We start from the raw sequence: 19,928 nt of genomic DNA on the forward strand, positions 1-19,928 counted from the left end.
AATATCTTGTGAGGTAAAGTGTTTAAAAAAAGGAGAGTCATCAGAAAAGCATGACGGAGCAGCATGACTGAAACATCATGGCACAACGTCAGTCTTTGTTGTCTTGTTACGATCATTGTGTCCACAGGCTCTGAGCACTGAGAGACCTCAGGGAAGTGATGCATCTACATAGAAAATATATCAGATAGAGATCCCTGACGTGTCATGTGGTTTCCACCACTCCCTTTGACTGTATTCTAAGCCACACCTTGAAAAAACATCAAGATGTTGAAAAAGTTGCAGGATGTCAGGCGCCCTGACTGCTTCCTCCCTTTCAGCTTAAATAGGGACAGAAACGCAGCAGGTGTCAGATCATCACCTGGGAGCCTGTTGGAAACGTCAGACGTAGAGCACCAACGGGTCATACCTGAGGATAAAACCATCACCTGACTTTCAAAGGAACTATTTTTGCTCACAAATTCAATTCGGCCTTCGCCTGCACTTACCACAAGAAGATCTACAGGTAAGCAAGAACCACCGCATTTCAAATTTTCTTTTATTTTCTTACGTTATTGCACTTTGGTATAATATTGACCGCATGAAAAATTGATTAAAAACAGTTAATTATCTTATGTAGCATATTATGTGTGTTTATTTTTATGGTACTGATATAACATTGTTTTATTTTTTTCATGATTATAAAATGGATTTGACAGAACTACAATAAGATAAATGCTGTTAGACTTGTTTGGACAAAACAAAAAAGAATTGGTTCAATGATGGTTAAAATTTTATTTCAGATTTTTCTCAATTATATAACATTCAATCTCAGTTTATACAAAAAGGTTTGGTTAGATTTCAAATGGGATCTAACTTTGGGCCGAGATGGGGTAGAGGCAGGGCATCTGACCCAGGACCCAAAAGTCCTAGGCTCGATCCCCAACTGTTCCCACGTGTTGTCTCTGAGCAAGACAACCAATCTCTAATTGCTCCCTGAGCAACTACATAGCTGCCCACTGCTCCACAGAACTAACGTCGCCATTGTATGGAAACATACAAAGATGACAACACATAGTATTTATTCTACTCATAAATGTTGTAACAAATTTAATTTCAATGACGCTCACTTTTCACTATAATAGCAATATATGTACCTAAAATATTTATGAATGCAATGTTAAATCATATTAATTTTGTTTGTTTCAAGTTGAAAAGGAAGTTAAATCTTGCAGTCTTGATCATTAATAAGTCCTTCCACCCCTGTAGACATGAATAACCAACTGCTCCTCGGTGTCCTCTTGGTGACACTGTCCTGGGGGTTTATGGGCGCCTCTGCTCAGTCCTCCTCAAACACTACATCCAACATGACGGCATCAACCACCACATCTGGACCAAATACCACAGTGAGCTTGTCAGCCAACACGTCAACGGTGGCATCAGCCAGTTCATCAAATTCCAGCAATGCAACGACTCCATCCACGGCTGGGACATCTAATGCCGCAACCAGCAACGCAGCAGCCAGCAATGCAACAAACAGCAACACAACAGCCAGCAATGCATCAGCCAGCAACACAACAGCCAGCAACTCATCAGCCAGCAACACAACAGCCAGCAACTCAACAGCCAGCAACACAACAGCCAGCAACTCAACGACCACCAACACAACTGCTTCGGCAACAACTTCGTTTTCAGTGGCAACTCTTCTGGTGATGAATACCAACAAGTCAAATACGTATTTAGAGAGCAAAAAATGGTGTTTTGCCACTTTCATTATGTGGTGTTTGAAGTGCACGGCATAAATGCTTCTCTTTACCTTTACAGACACCTATTTCCAGGACAAACTGTGGCTCCACAAAGCTGTGTGCAGCTGAACCCTCATCCTGTGACCCGTCTACAGGAAACGGGTGCTATTTCATTTCCGCCCAGCAGCAGAGCGGTCAGTTATATAACTTTGAGGTCTCGGGACAGACAGATGGCTACATTGCGGCTGGAGTGTCAACAGCCTCAAGTCAGGTAAACCATATTGTACCATTTGAAATGAAATGACTATGAGCTTTAAACCTGAGCCTTTATCAGGGTTTGATTGAAGACCTCTAAGTACCATGTGTTTTCTGTTTGACAACACAGAATGGGACTAACCAAGCCTACATCTGTGTGAACAACAACAGCACTGTGAACTTCTTCACTGGCACCATCACCAACCTCCTGCTGACTATGACACAGGTGAATTGTATTTTCATGGCAATAGTTGTAGGGAGGGCACATACACTACAGTATTTACAATAATGGAGTGTGACCATGCATTATCTTTACCTGCGTCTTCCTTTTCGCGTAGCGGATGTAACGATGCTTATTTTCTTCAAATGATTGAGCATCCAAATAGTTACCTCACTCTTTATTTGCTCTCCTGAAGACAATAAACCAAACACATCATTTGTCTTCTGTGTCCTGCACTTCTGGCTCCTTCACGTGCAAAAATAAATGTTATACTGTAGAATGGCAGCAAACCATGCGCCGAGCCATTACAGTCAGCAACCACAAGAGGGCGCACTAAACTGAAAGTGGCGCCAAAACTAGCTTACAATTGGGACAATAAAACGTCTATAAAACTTGAGTTGTTTTTTTTTCCTTTTGCGGTCAAATTGAAAAATAAAAGTCACTATAATAATATGATACCAACCAGAATACCAAAAGGTTTATAACTTATATAGCTAAATTTTCGAAGACAAAGAAAAAACCCCGCCAACAACGTTTTCGCACTACTTACCCTCACATTGCATGGCGGCAAAGTGAGGGACAGGAAGTTACCAGAACGAAATTATTACATCGTTTCCACCTTTGAGACATTTCAAAAAAAAAGACCTCAATAAGCTAAAATTTACAAACGTATTATTAACACAGTAAACAAACATTTCAGAGTACTACTGTAAATTAAAACGCATCTTTGCCGCAGTTTGCTCATTTGTTTTCACCTTTCAGCTGAACGCAAGCAACGTGAAGGGGTCAGTCAGCTCAAATAAAATCCAGTGCACGTTTGCGGCCACGCTACCAGATACAACCACTCGAGCAGCAGCCTACTCTTTGTCAGTTTCAACTGGAACTTACAACTCCAGTAAGCATCACCCTGCGCACCCTCATTTAAATTTCAGAATCACAGATTACAAATGAAAAAATAAAATAAAATCATGTACAATACATATCAGTCATATGTTTCTCTTTTGTACGCTCTCCCTTCCTCTAAGGTACTGGAGCATTAGGATCACCAAGCTTCAAAATATTTACCAACCAGGTAAACCTGTCGGATCCTACTGCCAATGTCACCAATCAGATCAACGGCGCTTATCCAGTCACATACCAGCAGCCACTGATTCCAGGTGAGCATAAGACACGCGCCATTGTTTTGTTCGGGATTGTTTTTTACTATCTGAATTAGCCGGATCTGGTTAAACTAAGCAAGTAAGCGTTCTAATTCTAATGAGTTTTTCTGTTTGTCTTTTCTCACCTGCAGCTCTGCTGGTCACCGTCATCATGATGACTTTCAGCGCGCTGTAAACTGGTTCCTGTCGAGGTTTAAAGAAAAAACAAAATCATGACTTTTCTGTCAATGCCCTGCTGCAACTGAATATAAATGTTTAAGCTTTCATGCTCTGCACACAAGGTTCCAGATTAGTTACATTCATATTTTGCTGACTCCCCACAGTGAAAGCTGAAGGACTGTGTTGATTTTTTTTCTTCTTTTTAGTACATTTTATAATTCACAATTCTAAAAGTTAAAAGAAAATAGAATCCAGGGTTTAAATTTGATGTACGTATATAAATTGTTTAACCACAGAACTGCTGGATTTCTGTTCTGTGACCTCCCACTCTCAACCACTAACACACACAGACATTAGGCAATCTTTGAACTGTGTCATGATGGAGTATAAACCATTATCAGAGATGGAAAAACAAGTTGTAGTTTTCTCCAGAATATATTACAGTTGATACAAGTTTTGGGTTTCAAGGTCTGGTTACCTTTTAGGCCTTTCATATTAGTTGTATGCAACAACAACAAAAATCACAAAAGTTAGATTTTTCAAACTAAAGTAAAGTTTTAATTTTTCGTTAAGTTGATTATTTGCGATCTTGTGTGAGTTACAGCTTTTTTACAAGTATATATGTTTTCTCACATGCAAGAGATTAAATATCTTTTTTCGTAATTATTGCTAATTATGTCCTACATTAGATTACATTGTTTTATTTTTCCCGTTTAAATGGTAATAATTATAAAATTGTGGCAAAAAAAATGAAGCTCTTACTGGCTGATGATTTTTTGAACGTTAGTGCAAATGTGAACTCAAAAAATGCTAGTTGGAGCCAAATATTGGTACAATTATTGTACATTTGCACATTACATATTGTAACAACTTATATTTTAATAAAAGTTTTTAAATAAAACCTTTGTATGAACTAATTTTTTCATCAGTTATGTATATAAAAACTTTTTGCCAGAGGTGGAAAATAGGAATCTATATTTACTTGTGTTAGTGTATGAAATTTGTGTACTTTGTACTTTTTATGTAATTGTATGAATCTAAGCTTTTACTTGAGAATGCTTAGGGGCTGCAGTAGCTTAGTGGTCAATGCTGTGTGATCCTGAGGTTGTAGGTTCAAACCCAGGTTGTGTCAGGAAGGGCATCCACATAAAAAACAATTGCCAAATGTTTCATGCGAGTTCGACCGCTATGTGGCAACCCCTGAAGAAAAGAGCAGCTGAAAGAAAATTACTTTTACTTTAGTTACATTTGAAATCCCATCTTTTACTAAGTAGAAAAACAAAACAAAAAGTGAATTACTCAGGAGGAGTAAAAAATGTGTACCAAAACACCTGCGGTGACTTGTGTAAGATGAAAATATTTTCTATTTATCTTACTGACACAAAGAAGCCACACTCGATGACAGGAGAAGATTTTTAACTGGTTTTACTTGCAAGGGCAGACTTTCACAACAGATTACACTGATGTACAGGAGTATACACTCATGGAGCCCAGTCACGAGAATCTGCCATGGGCAGTGTGGGAGGCTTGTTTTTATAAGCTTATCAGTTCTCACAGTTCACAGACAGACTGGCATCCTTGGACTGCCAGCTGCACCTGCACTATCAAATCAGCTCTAATTTAGCCCTCTCTGTGAGAGAATAGAACTCTCTGTTAACTCAAACACATGGTTCATGGGCACTTAACATTCTCAGCCATAGCAGTTAAAAAAACATCCATAAACCTTGACCAAAATTCCCTAACAACTGGATCTGTTCATTACTGTAAGGGTGGGTGGTGTCACAGATCATGTATTATTGCTTCACCTAATTTATTTTGCTTAAATCCCGTGGAAAATTGAATATGATAAAATATAAAACTCCGAACTGTCAATCTCACAGAAAAAAACTGAGTCTTGGGGAAAAATAAATAAATAAATTTAAATGGACCAGGTATTGGATTCAAAATAGCCAGACACTAGAGTAAAAAAATGAGAATAGTTTTTATTTATTTTTGGCTGTTGCAGGAAAGTCAGAGTCTAGCTGCGGTGACAGATCCTCACAGGCAGGAGGGAGAGAGTCACATGTCAGAATAGCAGCGATGATGTCACTGGCAGAGCAGCTGCGGAGGAGTGCTGCAATACGTGGTTCGTGCGGGGGGACAAGTCCAAGAGTGTGGTCTGAAAGATGTAGGGAGAGAGTCAGTTGTCATACACAGTAGATCAGAGTTCCAGATAATAAATCCAAAAACATAATCCGTGAGGCGTAGTAGTATGAACAGAAGCAGGGCTCATTACCCTGGGCAGCGAGAGTAATCTAGTTCCGGCAAGGAGTAGGCAAAGCACGATAAATCCAATGGACGTGGCTTGGGGTCGAAATCCAAAAGAAAAAGCTTGAGGGTCAGACATGAACAAAGAACAAGAAGGCTTGATATCAGTGACTATGAGAGGTATAATAATTTGGCAGGGAACTAGTGAGAATGGGGCTCTTGAATAGTGAGGGACACAGGTGCAGTGAATCGGGGTTGATGAGCTAACATGCAGAGGGGGTGCGGCTGACTGACAGGAGCAGGGAAACAAAAACATGATGACAGAAGAGCACAAACCTGACATGAAGGGCTGAGAGTGAGACAGGGGATGTGAACATGACATGAAGGGGCAGAGACATGAACAGGAGCTATGGTAGGAAGGGCAGAACCGTGGCATAAAAGCAGGAAATATGGCATGGGGGCACAGAAAATGTGACAGGAGGGGCAAAAACGTGACATAACTCCCCCTTAAAGGTCCGGAATCCTGACGGACAACCAGGAAATCTAGGAAGAAAATGGTGGGTGGAGGGGGTCTGGGAGAGAGCAAGTAAACAGGTTGGAGGCCAGAAGTGCTATCCAGGGCAGTTCCAAGGCTCAGATGGGCAGCCAGGAGGCCGACCGGCAAGAAGCAACATTTTGGGTGGACGGCCAAGCGACCATCCAGCAAATGGCAAAAGGATCAGATCTGCAACAGGCATGGGGTCAGATCTGCAGCTGTCATGGAGGCCCGGGGAGCTGCAGCTGTCGTGAAGGTGGGCTGCTCTCCACAACACCCATGGCGAGGCGTAAAGGTGGGCTGTCATCCACGACGTCCACGACAAGGTGTGAAGCCCTTGAGCAATGTGGACCCCTTGAGGCCAGACATGGAACCCTTAGGACAAGGCGTGGAGCCCTCATGGCAAGGCGTGGAGCCCTCATGGCAAGGCGTGGAACACTTAGGACAAAGTGTGGAACCTCAGGACAAAGTGTGGAACCCACAGGATAAGGTGTGGAACCCAAAGGACAAGGCACGGAGCTCTTGAGCAGTGTGGGACACTCAAGGCAAGGTGTAGAACCATCAGGACAAGGGATGGAGCCCTCAAGGCAGGGCAAGGTGTGGGCCCTTGAGTGGTGTGGGACCCTCGAGGCCAGGTTTGGAGATCATGGGTTCTGCATCTGGTTTGGAGGTCGTGGGTTCTGCATCTGGTTTGGAGGTCGTGGGTTCTGCAGCAGGCTTGAGGCTCATGGGTTCTGCAACAGGCTTGGTCATGGAGATCTCTGAGGCGGTGGCTGGCGTGGAGTCCTTCAAGGCATGTGTTTTTCATCACGTCATTGTCTATTAAAATGTAAAAAAGTGAAATTCACATTCACAGTGACTTTTGGCTACCTTGGGCTGTGCCTGGCCTGGCATGTTCTCTCCTCCTGGTGTATCCTGGTCTGATCCACCAGCAAACCCCCTGAAAGCTGAGTGAACTTGAGCCCTCAACACTGACCTGCTTAGGAACTGAGACCTGGTGAAGAGTGCAACTTTGGGTCTTGTTATGCCATTTTATCTGATGCCACTTGATAAATCATTTCCTGGCTTGCAGTGATAACAAATGGCTTGGCATGGTCACAATAGATAACTTCTCTCAACCAAAATCCAAAAACTATTTATCTAATAGCTAAACTTTGTCTACATTTTTGTGCGTAAGAAAACCCAAATAATTCCTGCTCAAAGAATTAACTTTGCCTTAGATAAGAGAATTAACCCTTGATTGACTAGTTATTGTTGAAATTGTTCATTATTGTTTTAGTAATTACTTTATTGCTTTTTCAAACTAGTTATTCACCAAATTTTTATCATTTGTGTTGATTGTTGTTGATGATCCTTATCTAGATTCATTATTTTGTAATAAAAGTCACAACAAATTTGGTCTTCTCATTCAGATAAATATTCATGTTATAGTATGGGGCTCCTTGTAATGAATGGATTCTGCTTTAGTGACTGAGTTCTGATTATTAAAGGGTGAATGTATTAATAAGTTTTAGTTAAATGACCTGCTGGTGCTCTGGTTTAACAGGTGCAAAACAAGTGTCACCATTCTTCAGGTTTTCATAGTGACAAGGGAATGTAGGTAAAGGATGTTTATCAGTAACATGTTAAACTAATGTGTGTGAGTTAGAGTTGATTAACTCCAAGGCCTCCACCTCATCTGTAGGCTGGAAAGACGACGTCGTGTTGACCTCGCCTCTGTCTGATAACGTGTATTAAAGCTTTCCCTGCCTCTGCCCGGCGCAGATTCTCACTGACGAGGCTCAAAGTTTGTTTGTACATCTGTGAAAGCTTCCTCGTGACCGTCTGCCCTTGCAAGTAAAGACCGGTTTAAAAATCTTCTCATGTCCTCGGAGTGGCTTGTTTGAGTAAAGGGATGATGAAAGAATAATTAATTTAATACAGGTGCCCAAGTTTTTTTTTTTTCTTTTCCTCCAAACAAGGCCACAAACAATGTGTGCCACTGACAGAATGCCATTTTATTACTGTATTCTAGATAACAGCCAACAACTTTTTGCAGCGTACTTACCGGTATTTATTTATCGTGGCTGTTTGCACACAACACTGTGTCCAAAGTGGTACTGAAAAAAAATCTGCGTTTCTTTGTGGTAATTTTTCAGTTCATCGATCAAAGACAAAATGTTTTTGTATTAATGGAGTTTAAAAGAAAACTACAGTGTCAAATACAAAAGCAGCACCTGATCCAGGGTGGACCGGGAATTAACCGTGGTAAAGTCACCAAAGGTGGGGACTACTTTTCTGAAACTCTTAATTTATTAGAGAACAAAAATAAAAACTTTGATCAACTGGTTGTAGATTTTTTTTTTTTTAAGTATCATCTACATACAATTAATCACCAATTGACTAAAACAGTCAATTGGTCATCTATCATTTATCTTCTTAAAAAACATAGGTTGTTTTTTTATTTAGTCATGACATTTGTTGTCTGCTTTGTTAATCAGATTCTTTACTGACACTTTCAACAATGTTTAAAAATTTGCTCACTCCGTTTCTGTCAACTAGTTTATCTCATCAGTCACTAGCTGACACTTCGAAACCAAAACTCACTCGTCAAGGCAAACCGGTTTTATTCGTTGTTCTGCTGCTTCAAGTCCCAAAGTAACAAAACTTCTGTTTCAGAAAAATATGAAATCAGGGAAATCTTAATACATTCTAATCAAAAGCTAGTGCAGTCCATCAGTCTTTTGGTTTGTGTTTGTTTTGGTGCAAAAAAAAACATGATAAATACATGAATTATAGCATTTCACGAGGCGAGCACCCAGGTCAGATTTCACCAGGGTGTGTGTTCGGATGCTCCTATTTGTTTATGAAACTCTGCTCTTTAAGAGAGAGGTTTCCGTACAAACAATAGTTAAAAGCTTAGACAGATGAGCACACTGAAGGAAATGGGCCACCGTAGTTTTTGTCTGATTTACATGTCACCAGTGGAAGAAGTGAAGTTTGCACAGCTTTCAGAAGTAATCTGTGTACACGCTGTAACGTGCACACACAGCTTTGTCTGCAGAACCAGAGATCATAATGGTTATAGGGAAGGTTTCTTGCTTTCAAATCTTCGGACAACATTGAGCTGTGTGTAGAGACTGCTGCATCGTCGTTTTTCTGTTTGGTGATCAGTTTAGTATGCACTTTCAAAGCCATTACCTGAATATTTTAAAAGTGTCAAATATAGAGTAATTAAATGGAAAGTGTGGTCATTTTTTAAGTGTTCAGTCAAATTTATTGTGTACATGAACATATGTGACATCTGTCACAGAGCACAGATTATGGCGAAAAGGGCAAATGTCTTCATCCAGGCTAGGCTAATAACTAGCTCTGCTGGGAGTTGAGAACATTTTAGACTGACTAGACACTAGGTCTGTTACGATAACAAATTTTGCTGGGTGATTAATTGTCTCATAAATTATTGCGATAAACGATAATGTTTGAAATTTAACAATAATTAGTAATTATTGTCAAATTTAAGAAGAAATTTTGGTACATTTTTGTGTAGTATCTTTTTTGACCACCGGGTGGCAGTATAATATCATTTGAACCCAAGGATGGATAGTGAGGGAGCGAGCAGCGTGTCTATTTAAGAAAAATGGGAGAGAGGCCCCTTGACGTGACATGGGCTGTCTCTCTTTGGTTCTCAAAATGGCAGACACTCGGTGTGGTTTGAACTCTTTAGCATAGCATTTTTCACACAAACTTTTTAATTTAAAAAAATCAGTAAACAAGTTCTCTCTTTTTTCAGAGAAAAACATTTTTTTACTCCAAGGCATAAGTTTCAACCGTGAATTTTGGAGCTTCGACAAGACAGAGATTTTTTCCCGAGGTCGGCCTGTTAGCTTAGCTCGTAGCTTAGCTTCTCAGCTTAGCTTCTTTTAATGATCCAAAAACGCGATTTTGGATGGTTAAAACGAATTTTAAAGAAAATAATAAAAAGAGAAAGGGAGGGGTCAGTGAAGAGCACCAGAGTTGAGCCTTTTGTCATCCAGTGTCTTTTGTAGAAAGAGAGAGACATGAAGAAACGATAAAGCCGATAAATCAAAATGAGGTTGATAATTTTCATTTATCATTCGATAAATTGATTTATTGTTTATCGCGACAGGCCTACTACATGCTCTGATCGGCTAAACTGATACGTATGCAGACTCTCAGCACCATTAACATGGTCTATCTATGCTCAGCATGAACAAAGTTTGGTTGAAAAATCAGCAACAATCGCAACAATTTACAACATTTTGCAATAACATCACTTCAAAAATGACCAGACTGACTCTTATGTTACTAATTTCACATTACGAAATGAAAGATAGTCCAGAACTGACACATTTGTGTTGTTCATTTCTCAAGAGTAGTATTAAATGAAACCAAGGAAGCTAAGAGACTGAAGGTAAGAATCGATAAATGTACAATATTTACATAATTTACAAGGGGGCTGGACTTGGGAGGACATGGGTAAGTATCTGTGGATGCAGAAAAAAGATGGTAAGTATTTCTCAAGACAGACTCTTCTGGAAGGCCTTGTAAAAACTGAGAAGGCTTACTCAGTTTGTAGGGATTTCAGGCCTAGAGAAGAGGGTAGAGTTTCAGGTTCCAGTAAGGTGAGTATGGTAGGTGAGATTCACAGGTTGATGTAGGAGAGTGGCAGGTTGGGCCAGGATGTAGAGGTATTTTTAACTATGGGATTGGAGTAGAAGCAAGCTGGTTTTGTGACAGGAGAGAGTCTAACTTCGGTGAACTGGTGATCATCATACTGCCTAGTTCCTCCATATTGTATTTGGAGATTTGCTGTTGAACTAGTACTTGTTTCAAGGAAAGTTCATGTTTGCCGATAAATTTACTCTTGGCAACTAAAGTTTGGTTATAGTTTCTGTTAAACTCTGAGTGTGTTGGCTAAGACATCCTACACACATGAAGATCAGTCACAAGAATCTGCCTCAAGCTGCGTTAACCGCTCACTTTTATACCCTTATCATTTAGTTCACAGAGCTCAGGGGGTGTTCTGGGCTGAGATAAGTTAGTGTCTTGGGAGACGGTTTCATTCATGTCTTGGGATTCTTGCTCTCAGCCATAGTAATAAAAACATCTATAACTTTGACCAAAAATTCACTGACATACGCCCCTCTTTATGGATGCTTATTGCATTATCAGTATCAACCTTGCAAGTAAAATGCCAGTTAAAAAATGTATCCTGCCATTGAGTGTTGTTCTTTTGGGTAAAGAACATAAGTGAGTGTTTTTCTCCAACATTTAGTCCCATCAAGGCCAGCAACCCACATCTGACATCAGAATGCCAGGCTTGGACCTGAATCCTTGCACGGATGACTCTTGGAGTCCTGAACTGAAAGTCCTCCGGCTAATTGACGATGTTAGTAAGGCCAGGTCTTCTGGTGGGTCGAGGAAAGTGATGGATGTCCAACCACAGAAGAGCCACGCACTGACGGCGAGGTGCTAATTTTATTTAACATATGGTAAATGGACTGTACTTATATACTGTAGTGCCTTTTTATCTGATCAAGATACTCAAAGCTCTTTACACTACAATCTGTGCCTCATTTACCCATTCATACAGCACTCTACTAGATCTCTACAAAGCTAATTGAACAAATCATTCTACAAAGAATAATCAGAGCTTTATCACATTCATACACCGATGGGATACACATCGAAGGCAATGAGGGGTTAATTTGCCCAGGGACACTTCGGCATGTGACTGCTGGTGGATTCAAACCCCCAACTCTTGCAATGGAGGACGACTGCTCTAACCACTCAGCCACAGCCGCCCTAAGATTCTTTTATGGAAGTCACATAGGGACTTGCAATAGAGAAGTCACGAAGGGACTCTCAATAAAAAATTGTCACATGGGGACTTACCAACATCAATATTGTGATAAAAGGAACAGTCTGGGACTGGTAGGAATTTCAGGGAATTTAAAGGGATCTTAATTTCGCTTAGTGGGTTGGTGAAATCTTATACTAGGAGTACTTCTGGTTCAAATTCAAGTATCTTTATTGTCATTCTCATCACATGTGGTACATGAGGTGGAATTAAATTGTGCACTCAGGGGCCCAGTTACACCCAAAAATAGCAAAAATATAAAGTACAAAAAGATACTGTATACAAGGATCTAAGATATACAGTACGATAAACAAATGCTAAACAATAGGCTAAAATATCTAAGATATGTGCTCAACACTGATAATATAGAATAATACAGTATATTAAATAACAGCCTGAACATGAGTCTGTGGTGAGTAGATGGGTATGAATGAATAGAGCAGCATAAGATAGTCAACAGCATGAGATCAGCTTCAGCGTTGAGAAATGACAGTGGTCGGTGAGATGTTTGAAGGTAGGCCATAGTCTGTGTGAGGAGACTGCAGGAATAAATAACTCCATCTAGACATTAAACAGAGGACCTAAAATAAGTTTGGGGAACCTGGTTGATTAGTCAGGGACTATCAATAAAATAAATAAATGGGTGTGCTGACGAGATGAGTGACTGACAAAGAAAGACTGAATCAGACAGAACTTATTTCAGACGACAATCACAGACTGAGGTGTGAAAGCTTATTTCTATATGACACGAACTGAAGTTGCTGATAACTGGTGGGAATATAGTTAAACAAGGTTAGATTTTGTTTTCATGCAGGAGCAATTTTGCTTTGACTGTCCAGATCATTAGTGTTGTGGAAGAAACAAAAACCTTTATTCTAAACAGCTGTGAGAGAACTGTGTTTGATTTGATTTTTTTTTTTTTACGAGGAGAATAACTGATAAAGATAAAATGAAACGACTCTGTACTAAGCAAAGGATTTGTTACCTGGGCTATAATTTGCTGAGGGAAAACAGAGAAAATGGCTGCAGGCCATCTGCTTAGGGTTTGTAATGCAAGAAACAGTCTTTAAAGAAAGCAAGCATTTGGTTGGCTGTGAATCAGAACCGATCCTTCTATTCTATCTATAAAGTCCCAGTATGCTGTGTTGCCTTATAGAAGAGATAAGGACTAGGACATGGTTCATAGCGATCCTGTGATAGTCTGGCCATAATTTCATTGTGACATGAACTGATGATCTGATAAATAAAGCTGAACAGGTTAGATTTTTGCTTTTCGATTTAGACAAGAGATAAAGATTTAAATGGCTCTGAGAATTATGAGGCACAACATTTTGTTAAATGGGTTTAAATTTGCTGTTGAAGTTAATTAATTGGGAAATATTTGATTTGCTAGATTAAATGCTGGAATACCTATCCTAATAGAGAGCTCAGATCATGGAGGTACTCCTTGTTTACGAAATTATTATATAATTCTTATCACAATCGGTGAATGCTCCATTACTGCTTGGACGTGTTAGAATGTTTATTCTGTGACTTTTCATGTCAGACACCTAAATGAGATGTCCCATGGTGTCTGGGATCAAACGAATCTTGTTTTGATCAATAGCGGTGGTTTGCAACTACCGTATTTTCCGGCATACTTGCCACACCGCCCTATAAGTCGCATCAGTCCATATTTGTCTAATAAAGTGGAAAAATCCATAAATATGTCACTTTGCCATATACGTTGCATCTATAATGCGTCACCGCTGAAGCGTCGCATTTGTTACGGGTCACCGCTGACAACCTGGAAATGTGGGCCGAACCTGGAAATGTGGGCCTGTGTTGTGCCAAAAATCGATTGGCTGCCAAATCGCGGCCACAGGAGCATGCACAGGAGGACTTTAACAAGAATTTAACAAGATTAACACTTAAAAGCAATTATTTGTTAGCTCGAAATTATAGTAAATGTATGTCTCAATCCAACGTTTGCTTAATAAATGCACTTTGAGGGTCAAATCAGCTGTATTTCAAAACCCAATATAGGTGTGTCTCAGTGTAACATTTGCTTAATAAATGTACTTTAATGGTCAAATTAGCTGCATTTCAAAAATAGTTTTGCTGCTGAGGTGCTCCCGGGAGCGCGCAGACAGGGAGGAAAAACAGAAGGAGGAACGCTACTCGTTTCAATGAAATTTAACAAAATAAACACCTAAACAATTATTTGTTTGCTCAAAATTATTGCAAAGGTGTGTCTCAGTCTAACATTTACATAATAAATGCACTTTATTGGTCAAATTAGCAGCATTTCGCTGGGGTGGTGCAGCGGTTTTGACGGCTCCAAGCAACTAGCAGAATGAAGGTGGGGAGACTATGGCAGGCCGATTGCGTCATTAATAGCTGTTAAAGATTCTCAGTCATCCAGGACATGGTAAATTCAAAAAAGTTCAAGAAAAAACAAACCAAGAAAGTATAAAGTAAAGTATAATTCTGTGAATAAAGTCCAGTTGTTTTTGTCTTGAACTTTTTTGAATTTGTCATTATAGCCATGTTTACCTATTACATGATACAACAGCATGCCATAGAGCTTTTACCACTCTGCTTCCATCAAGTGGCTGAAAGTGGTACTGTTCAATTTTTTTTCAGTCAGAATGAATGGAAATGGTCATATCTCAGCCAAAAATTGGTTTATAAATATGGGAAAAAATCCATAAATATGTCACTTTGGCCTATAAATCGCAGGACATGTAAATTATGCAAAAAACTGCGACTTATAGGCTGAAAAATATGGTATGTTGTTTGATTGAAGACAACCCACAACCCTACAAGCGCCACTGTGAAGTCTGGTTACGAGTTTTTTAAACTTGGCTGTTGATAGGCTATGTGCTGGAAGAGCCACGACTATTTCAGATGGGTTTGGATAATACGCCGCAAGTTTAAAAGATCTAAAAATGCATCTCACTGAGGTTTTTGAGCATTATAAAACCAGCATATAATAGCCATTAGAATGCGATGAGCTAATGTGATCTTTCATCAGAATGTGAATCCGTTCACATCATTATATGACCAAAAGCAGCGTTGTATGCTCTATGCAGTCCGGGGTATGCTGCAAAAATGCTGTATGAGTTTTTAAGGCAACTTTTCTGCTTTTTCACCACCAGGAGACAAGATATAATCCATCCATCCATCCATCCATTTTCTTTACCCGCTTATTCCATTTTGGGTCACGGGGGTCGCCGGTGCCCATGTCCAGCAATCACTGTGCGAGGGGCGGGGTACACCCTGGACAGGTCGCAAGTCCATCACAGGGCCACATAGAGACAAACGAGACAAACAACCATTCACTCTCTCACTCACACCTAGGGACAATTTAGAGTTACCAATCAGCCTAACATGCATGTTTTTGGTCTGTGGGAGGAAACCGGAGTACCCGGAGAAAACCCATGCATGCACGGAGAGAACATGCAAACTCCACCCAGAAAGGCCCCTGGACCAGGGTTTTGAACCAGGGACCTGCTCGCTGAGAGGCAACAGCTCTACCAGTTGCGCCACCGTGCTGCCTAGTTATAATTCATTCAACCTTTATTTATACAGGTTAGTCTCATTGAGTCAAGAGGACTCATTTACAAGAGAGACCTGTTTTAAATAAAGAACACAGATGAGGTACAAACAACAATAGACAGTCATATAAAAAAACAAAACAATGAAAAGTAAATAGAAGAAATGAAATAAAAATGAATCAAAACAGCAAAAAATGAAACAAAAATAGCTACAATAAAAAGCGGTGTAAAATACTATACATTATAAAGTGGTATAAAACACTAAAAACAGGAACATGTCTGCATTGGTTTTTGCCATGAACTTAGCAGTTGTTTAAAGTCACTTACAGAGGTCATGGTCGAGAGCTTCAGATCTTTTTGCAAGGTGTTCCAGGTTATAGGAGCGGAGGAAGAGAAGGCCCTTTTGCCAAGTTCAGTTCTCACTGAGGGGACACTGCAAGTAATTATGTCCTGAGAGTGCACGCTGTAGCTGCACTCATGGACTGACAAGGTCAGTTCATCAGACATGGGCTGAAACACAACTGTTATCATACAGTGAGCTACTCCCATAGGAAGTTGCTGTAGCTCAGATTTGCCTAAATTATGAAACATTAGGTTCTTATACATTAAATATTCTGATCCAACCGAGTTTAAATTCACATAGGGGTTTCTTTTATTGTTATTCTGTTTTCTTTGGGAGGAAGAACGTTTTATTTTGTTCTTGGTGTTAGCTAGTCTATACTATGTTAGCTTTTTCCTGTTTTCAAATGCCAAATAAAAATGACACTATGGTCAATTAGTGGGAAAAATCCGTAACTGCACCTGAGTACTGAAAAATAAAACAGAACTTCTGTGCAAAATTGGTCAAGGGTAAAGGAAACAAACGGCGTCAAACCACTTGTGTTTTGAAAAATTAAACTAAAGACTTTGAGTAAAATTTAACTATTTAATAGATGAGGGATTTTGGAGGTTTTAGTCAGAAAGCTACTAATGCCTATCAGCTAATGATTTGAACATGGGCTAATACTTAGTCCAGAAGAAAACAGAAAATGTATTTTTGCTTAATATTTACCTTTGTTTATGGGGAGTATTGATGTGAATTTTTTCATTCAACCTTTATTTAGACAGGTTAATCCCATTGAGCCTCGAGGACTCATTTACAAGAGAGACCTGATTTCAACAAGGAGAAATTTGGGAGCTTAAAGGTTATTAGAGGTTATCCCCCCCCCCCCCCTCTCTGATTTGCTACAACCGTATGTCCCACCACGTTCCCTGAGGTCAGCGGACCAGTTGCTCCTCACAGTTCCAGGAACTCGTCTTAAGCGCAGAGGGGACAGGGTCTTCTCTGTCACAGGACCAAGACTTTGGAACGAGTTACCTCTGCTTGTCAGACAGGCCCCCTCCCTCTCAGTTTTCAAATCCAATTTAAAAACCCACCACTATTCAGTAGCTTTCAACACCAGATGATCTGTGTCTTGAACCTGTATGCTCCACACTGGTTTGTCGTCATTATCTGCATCGTTTGTATGTCTATATTCTGATTTACTTCATTTGGTATTTTGCTTCGTGTGTTACCTGTTGTTCTGTCTGTACAGCACTTTGGTTGGCCTTGTCGCTGTTTTAAGTGCTCTATAAATAAAGTGGTATGGTATTTAAAAATATCAGAAGCTTCTGTGCAGATCCCTGAGATGGTTTCTGCTGTGACTTGGCACTATATAAATAAACTGAAATGAATTTATGTTCTTTTGTATATATATTGAAATTTTCTGCTGAAATTCTTTCTAACAGGAGAAAACAAAAAACATAAAATTGAAAGGTATAAAATTTACGTATGAATATTTGGATATTAATGGCAATACAAGATACAGTTTGTTTATACAAATTCTTGTTTTTTGTGGATTTGGCCACAACCAAGTGGATTTTTTCTTTATTGGCATCTGATAAGCCCAGTATTATTGATCTGTCAGTTTTTCTGTACACATTTTCATCGAGGAGCATCTTCCAGGAGGGTAAACGATACACATGAGGACATGTTTCTGACACTTTTGGAACAGATGTTGCCTTTTCTTTATTTTGTTTACTGGCCCCTGTTGAATGACTTCCCTTTTAATTTTGGAGCAATGTATTTTATCTTCTTTTGAGCAAGGCTTTTTTGTTTTATGATGTATTTCATAATTTTTTTTTATTTTGTCGCATTATAATGCAAAACATGTTTTGATCTTTATGGGTTTTAGACACAGATTAAATAGAGGGAAAGATAGAAGAGTGATTCCTAAAAGAGAGATTCACTCTTTGCATCTTATTTTTAATTTTCTTTGAACTCAAGCTATGCAAAATATTTATTTCACGTTGTGTTTTAACTCTTTCTGCTTTGTACTCTTAAGAGAATCTGGGGTTTCCAGAGGGGTCTGACCCCCAGGTGCAGAACAGGTCAGGTCACGACCTCAGAACATTTTCTCTCAGTGTCGACGAACACCTATAGATGTCTGAAAACACTGCAGACTTCAGACCTGTGACGTTGCCATGACTCGGGGAACGTGGCGTGATGCTAGAGTCCAGTTCAGGCTCAGGAGGAGTGATGTTGCAAACAGGGTGCGTTAGAGCTGAACTACAATGAGAGCCAGAGACAGAGATTTTTGATCTGCTCCGTCTGAGAACTGGCTGGACTCCCATGACGATGTGATCAAAGCTGGACGCCTGGAGAAGGAAGAGATGCAGTGGGGAGGTCAAATCAGATAGAGGTAATCAAAAAGCAAGGCTTGTGACCACCGACTTGAGGGGACCCTTCAGGCCCAGACCCTCCTCACACAGAACCTTGAAAACTTCTCGTCAATTAAATAATTTACTTTTGTCATGCTGATATGCTGTTTGTAGTAATCTGAGCTATGGTGTTGAGAGATGCACAAAATAAAATCACAGGATCAGACGATAAACTCAACAAGATCCATTTGTAAAACATAAAAAATATTATTTGTTTGTCCATCCATCCATTATCTTTACCCGCTTATTCCATTTTTGGGTCACAGGGGTTGCCGGTGCCCATGTCCAGCAATCACTGTGCGAGGGGCGAGGTACACCCTTGACGGGCTGCAAGTCCATCACAGGGCCACATAGAGACAAACGAGACAAACAACCTTTCACTCTCTCACTCACACCTAGGGACAATTTAGAGTTACCAGTCAGCCTAACATGCATGTTTTTGGTCTGTGGGAGGAAACTGGAGTACCCGGAGAAAACCCACGCATGCACGGAGAGAACATGCAAACTCCACCCAGAAAGGCCCCTGGACCGGGGTTTGAACCAGGGACCTGCTCGCTGAGAGGCAGCAGCTCTACCAGTTGCGCCACAGTGCTGCCCTCTTGTGGGATCAATAAAGTTTTATTTTATTTCATCTTATCTTATTTGTACTTCAGATAAGTCCAGCTGTGGTTGATTTAAGCTGCTGGGATTATCGTGGATGACTGAGAAGTCACACCAGCAGGTTTCAGTTCATTCTAAAATATTTTAATTATGCAATAATATAGTTATAGTGTTTACTAAACAACACTGTTTGAGAGAAACAATTAGGATCCACAAATAAACTGTGTTGTATGGGCCAAATGTAAATTGTGCTGTACTCTAGGTGTGTCACGACCTTAGGGCTTTACCTGTTGAGGTAGGTAACAACCGTAACCTTGTAGAGAAACTGAACTGCTAAACGAACACACCCAAAGGTTTAGGGCAGGACCGAGTATTGACAGACCTGGTTCTGCTAGTCCTTCCTGACTGGCCTGCTGCAGCAGGCGTTGGTTACTTTATGACTTTCACCTAGTGCCTTGACAATGGTAATTATGATCTTATTAAATATAATTATTAATATTAGCACCAATTTGTCTTTTGATCCTACCTAACGTAAACTGTTTCTAAAGAGGAAACACCAAACAACTTACATTTGAGATGCTAATTTGATTTCTATACATTTATTTTTGTTCTTGATGGTAAAAACAAAACGGAACAAGAATAACACAGACGCCCTGATGTTAACAGCAATGCTCTTTAGATATTTACATTAAACAGATTTTACAGAATTACGTTGAAGACATTCTCACTGGGTCAAAATAATCTATGTATAATGAAGTACATGAAAAACCAGAAAGACACATGGATTAACATATTTACTACAGTAACCTTGGTGGAAAAGCCACTCCCAAAACCAAATGATTAACACCAGCTCAAAATAAAAAAAAGGAAAAGTGCAGAAGCAAAAAAGG

The 19,928-nt window shown here is 39.9% G+C and overlaps 1 protein-coding gene across 1 annotated transcript; it reads left to right on the forward strand.

Annotated features, from left to right (window-relative positions):
• Positions 1-303: 303 nt before the first annotated feature.
• On the forward strand, positions 304-4,201 carry LOC119415439 (mucin-21). The gene is made up of 7 exons (XM_037682583.1): positions 304-502; positions 1,246-1,685; positions 1,801-1,992; positions 2,107-2,202; positions 2,959-3,091; positions 3,222-3,353; positions 3,488-4,201. Exons 2-7 carry the CDS (start codon positions 1,248-1,250, stop codon positions 3,529-3,531), a joined length of 1,035 nt encoding a protein of 344 aa, XP_037538511.1. The 5' UTR covers positions 304-502; positions 1,246-1,247; the 3' UTR covers positions 3,532-4,201.
• The last annotated feature ends 15,727 nt before the right edge of the window (positions 4,202-19,928 follow it).

Source organism: Nematolebias whitei, chromosome 1 (genome assembly GCF_014905685.2).
Source record: "Nematolebias whitei isolate Nwh7 chromosome 1, NemWhi1, whole genome shotgun sequence".
In the NCBI taxonomy this organism is placed as follows: domain Eukaryota; kingdom Metazoa; phylum Chordata; class Actinopteri; order Cyprinodontiformes; family Rivulidae; genus Nematolebias; species Nematolebias whitei.

Excerpts from the sequence above, each read along its gene's own strand:
- LOC119415439 (XM_037682583.1), top strand. The coding sequence starts at position 1,248 with ATGAATAACCAACTGCTCCTCGGTGTCCTCTTGGTGACACTGTCCTGG. Across the intron at positions 2,203-2,958 it reads TCCTGCTGACTATGACACAG|CTGAACGCAAGCAACGTGAA; the intron begins GTGAATTGTATT and ends TTCACCTTTCAG. Across the intron at positions 3,354-3,487 it reads CCAGCAGCCACTGATTCCAG|CTCTGCTGGTCACCGTCATC; the intron begins GTGAGCATAAGA and ends TCTCACCTGCAG.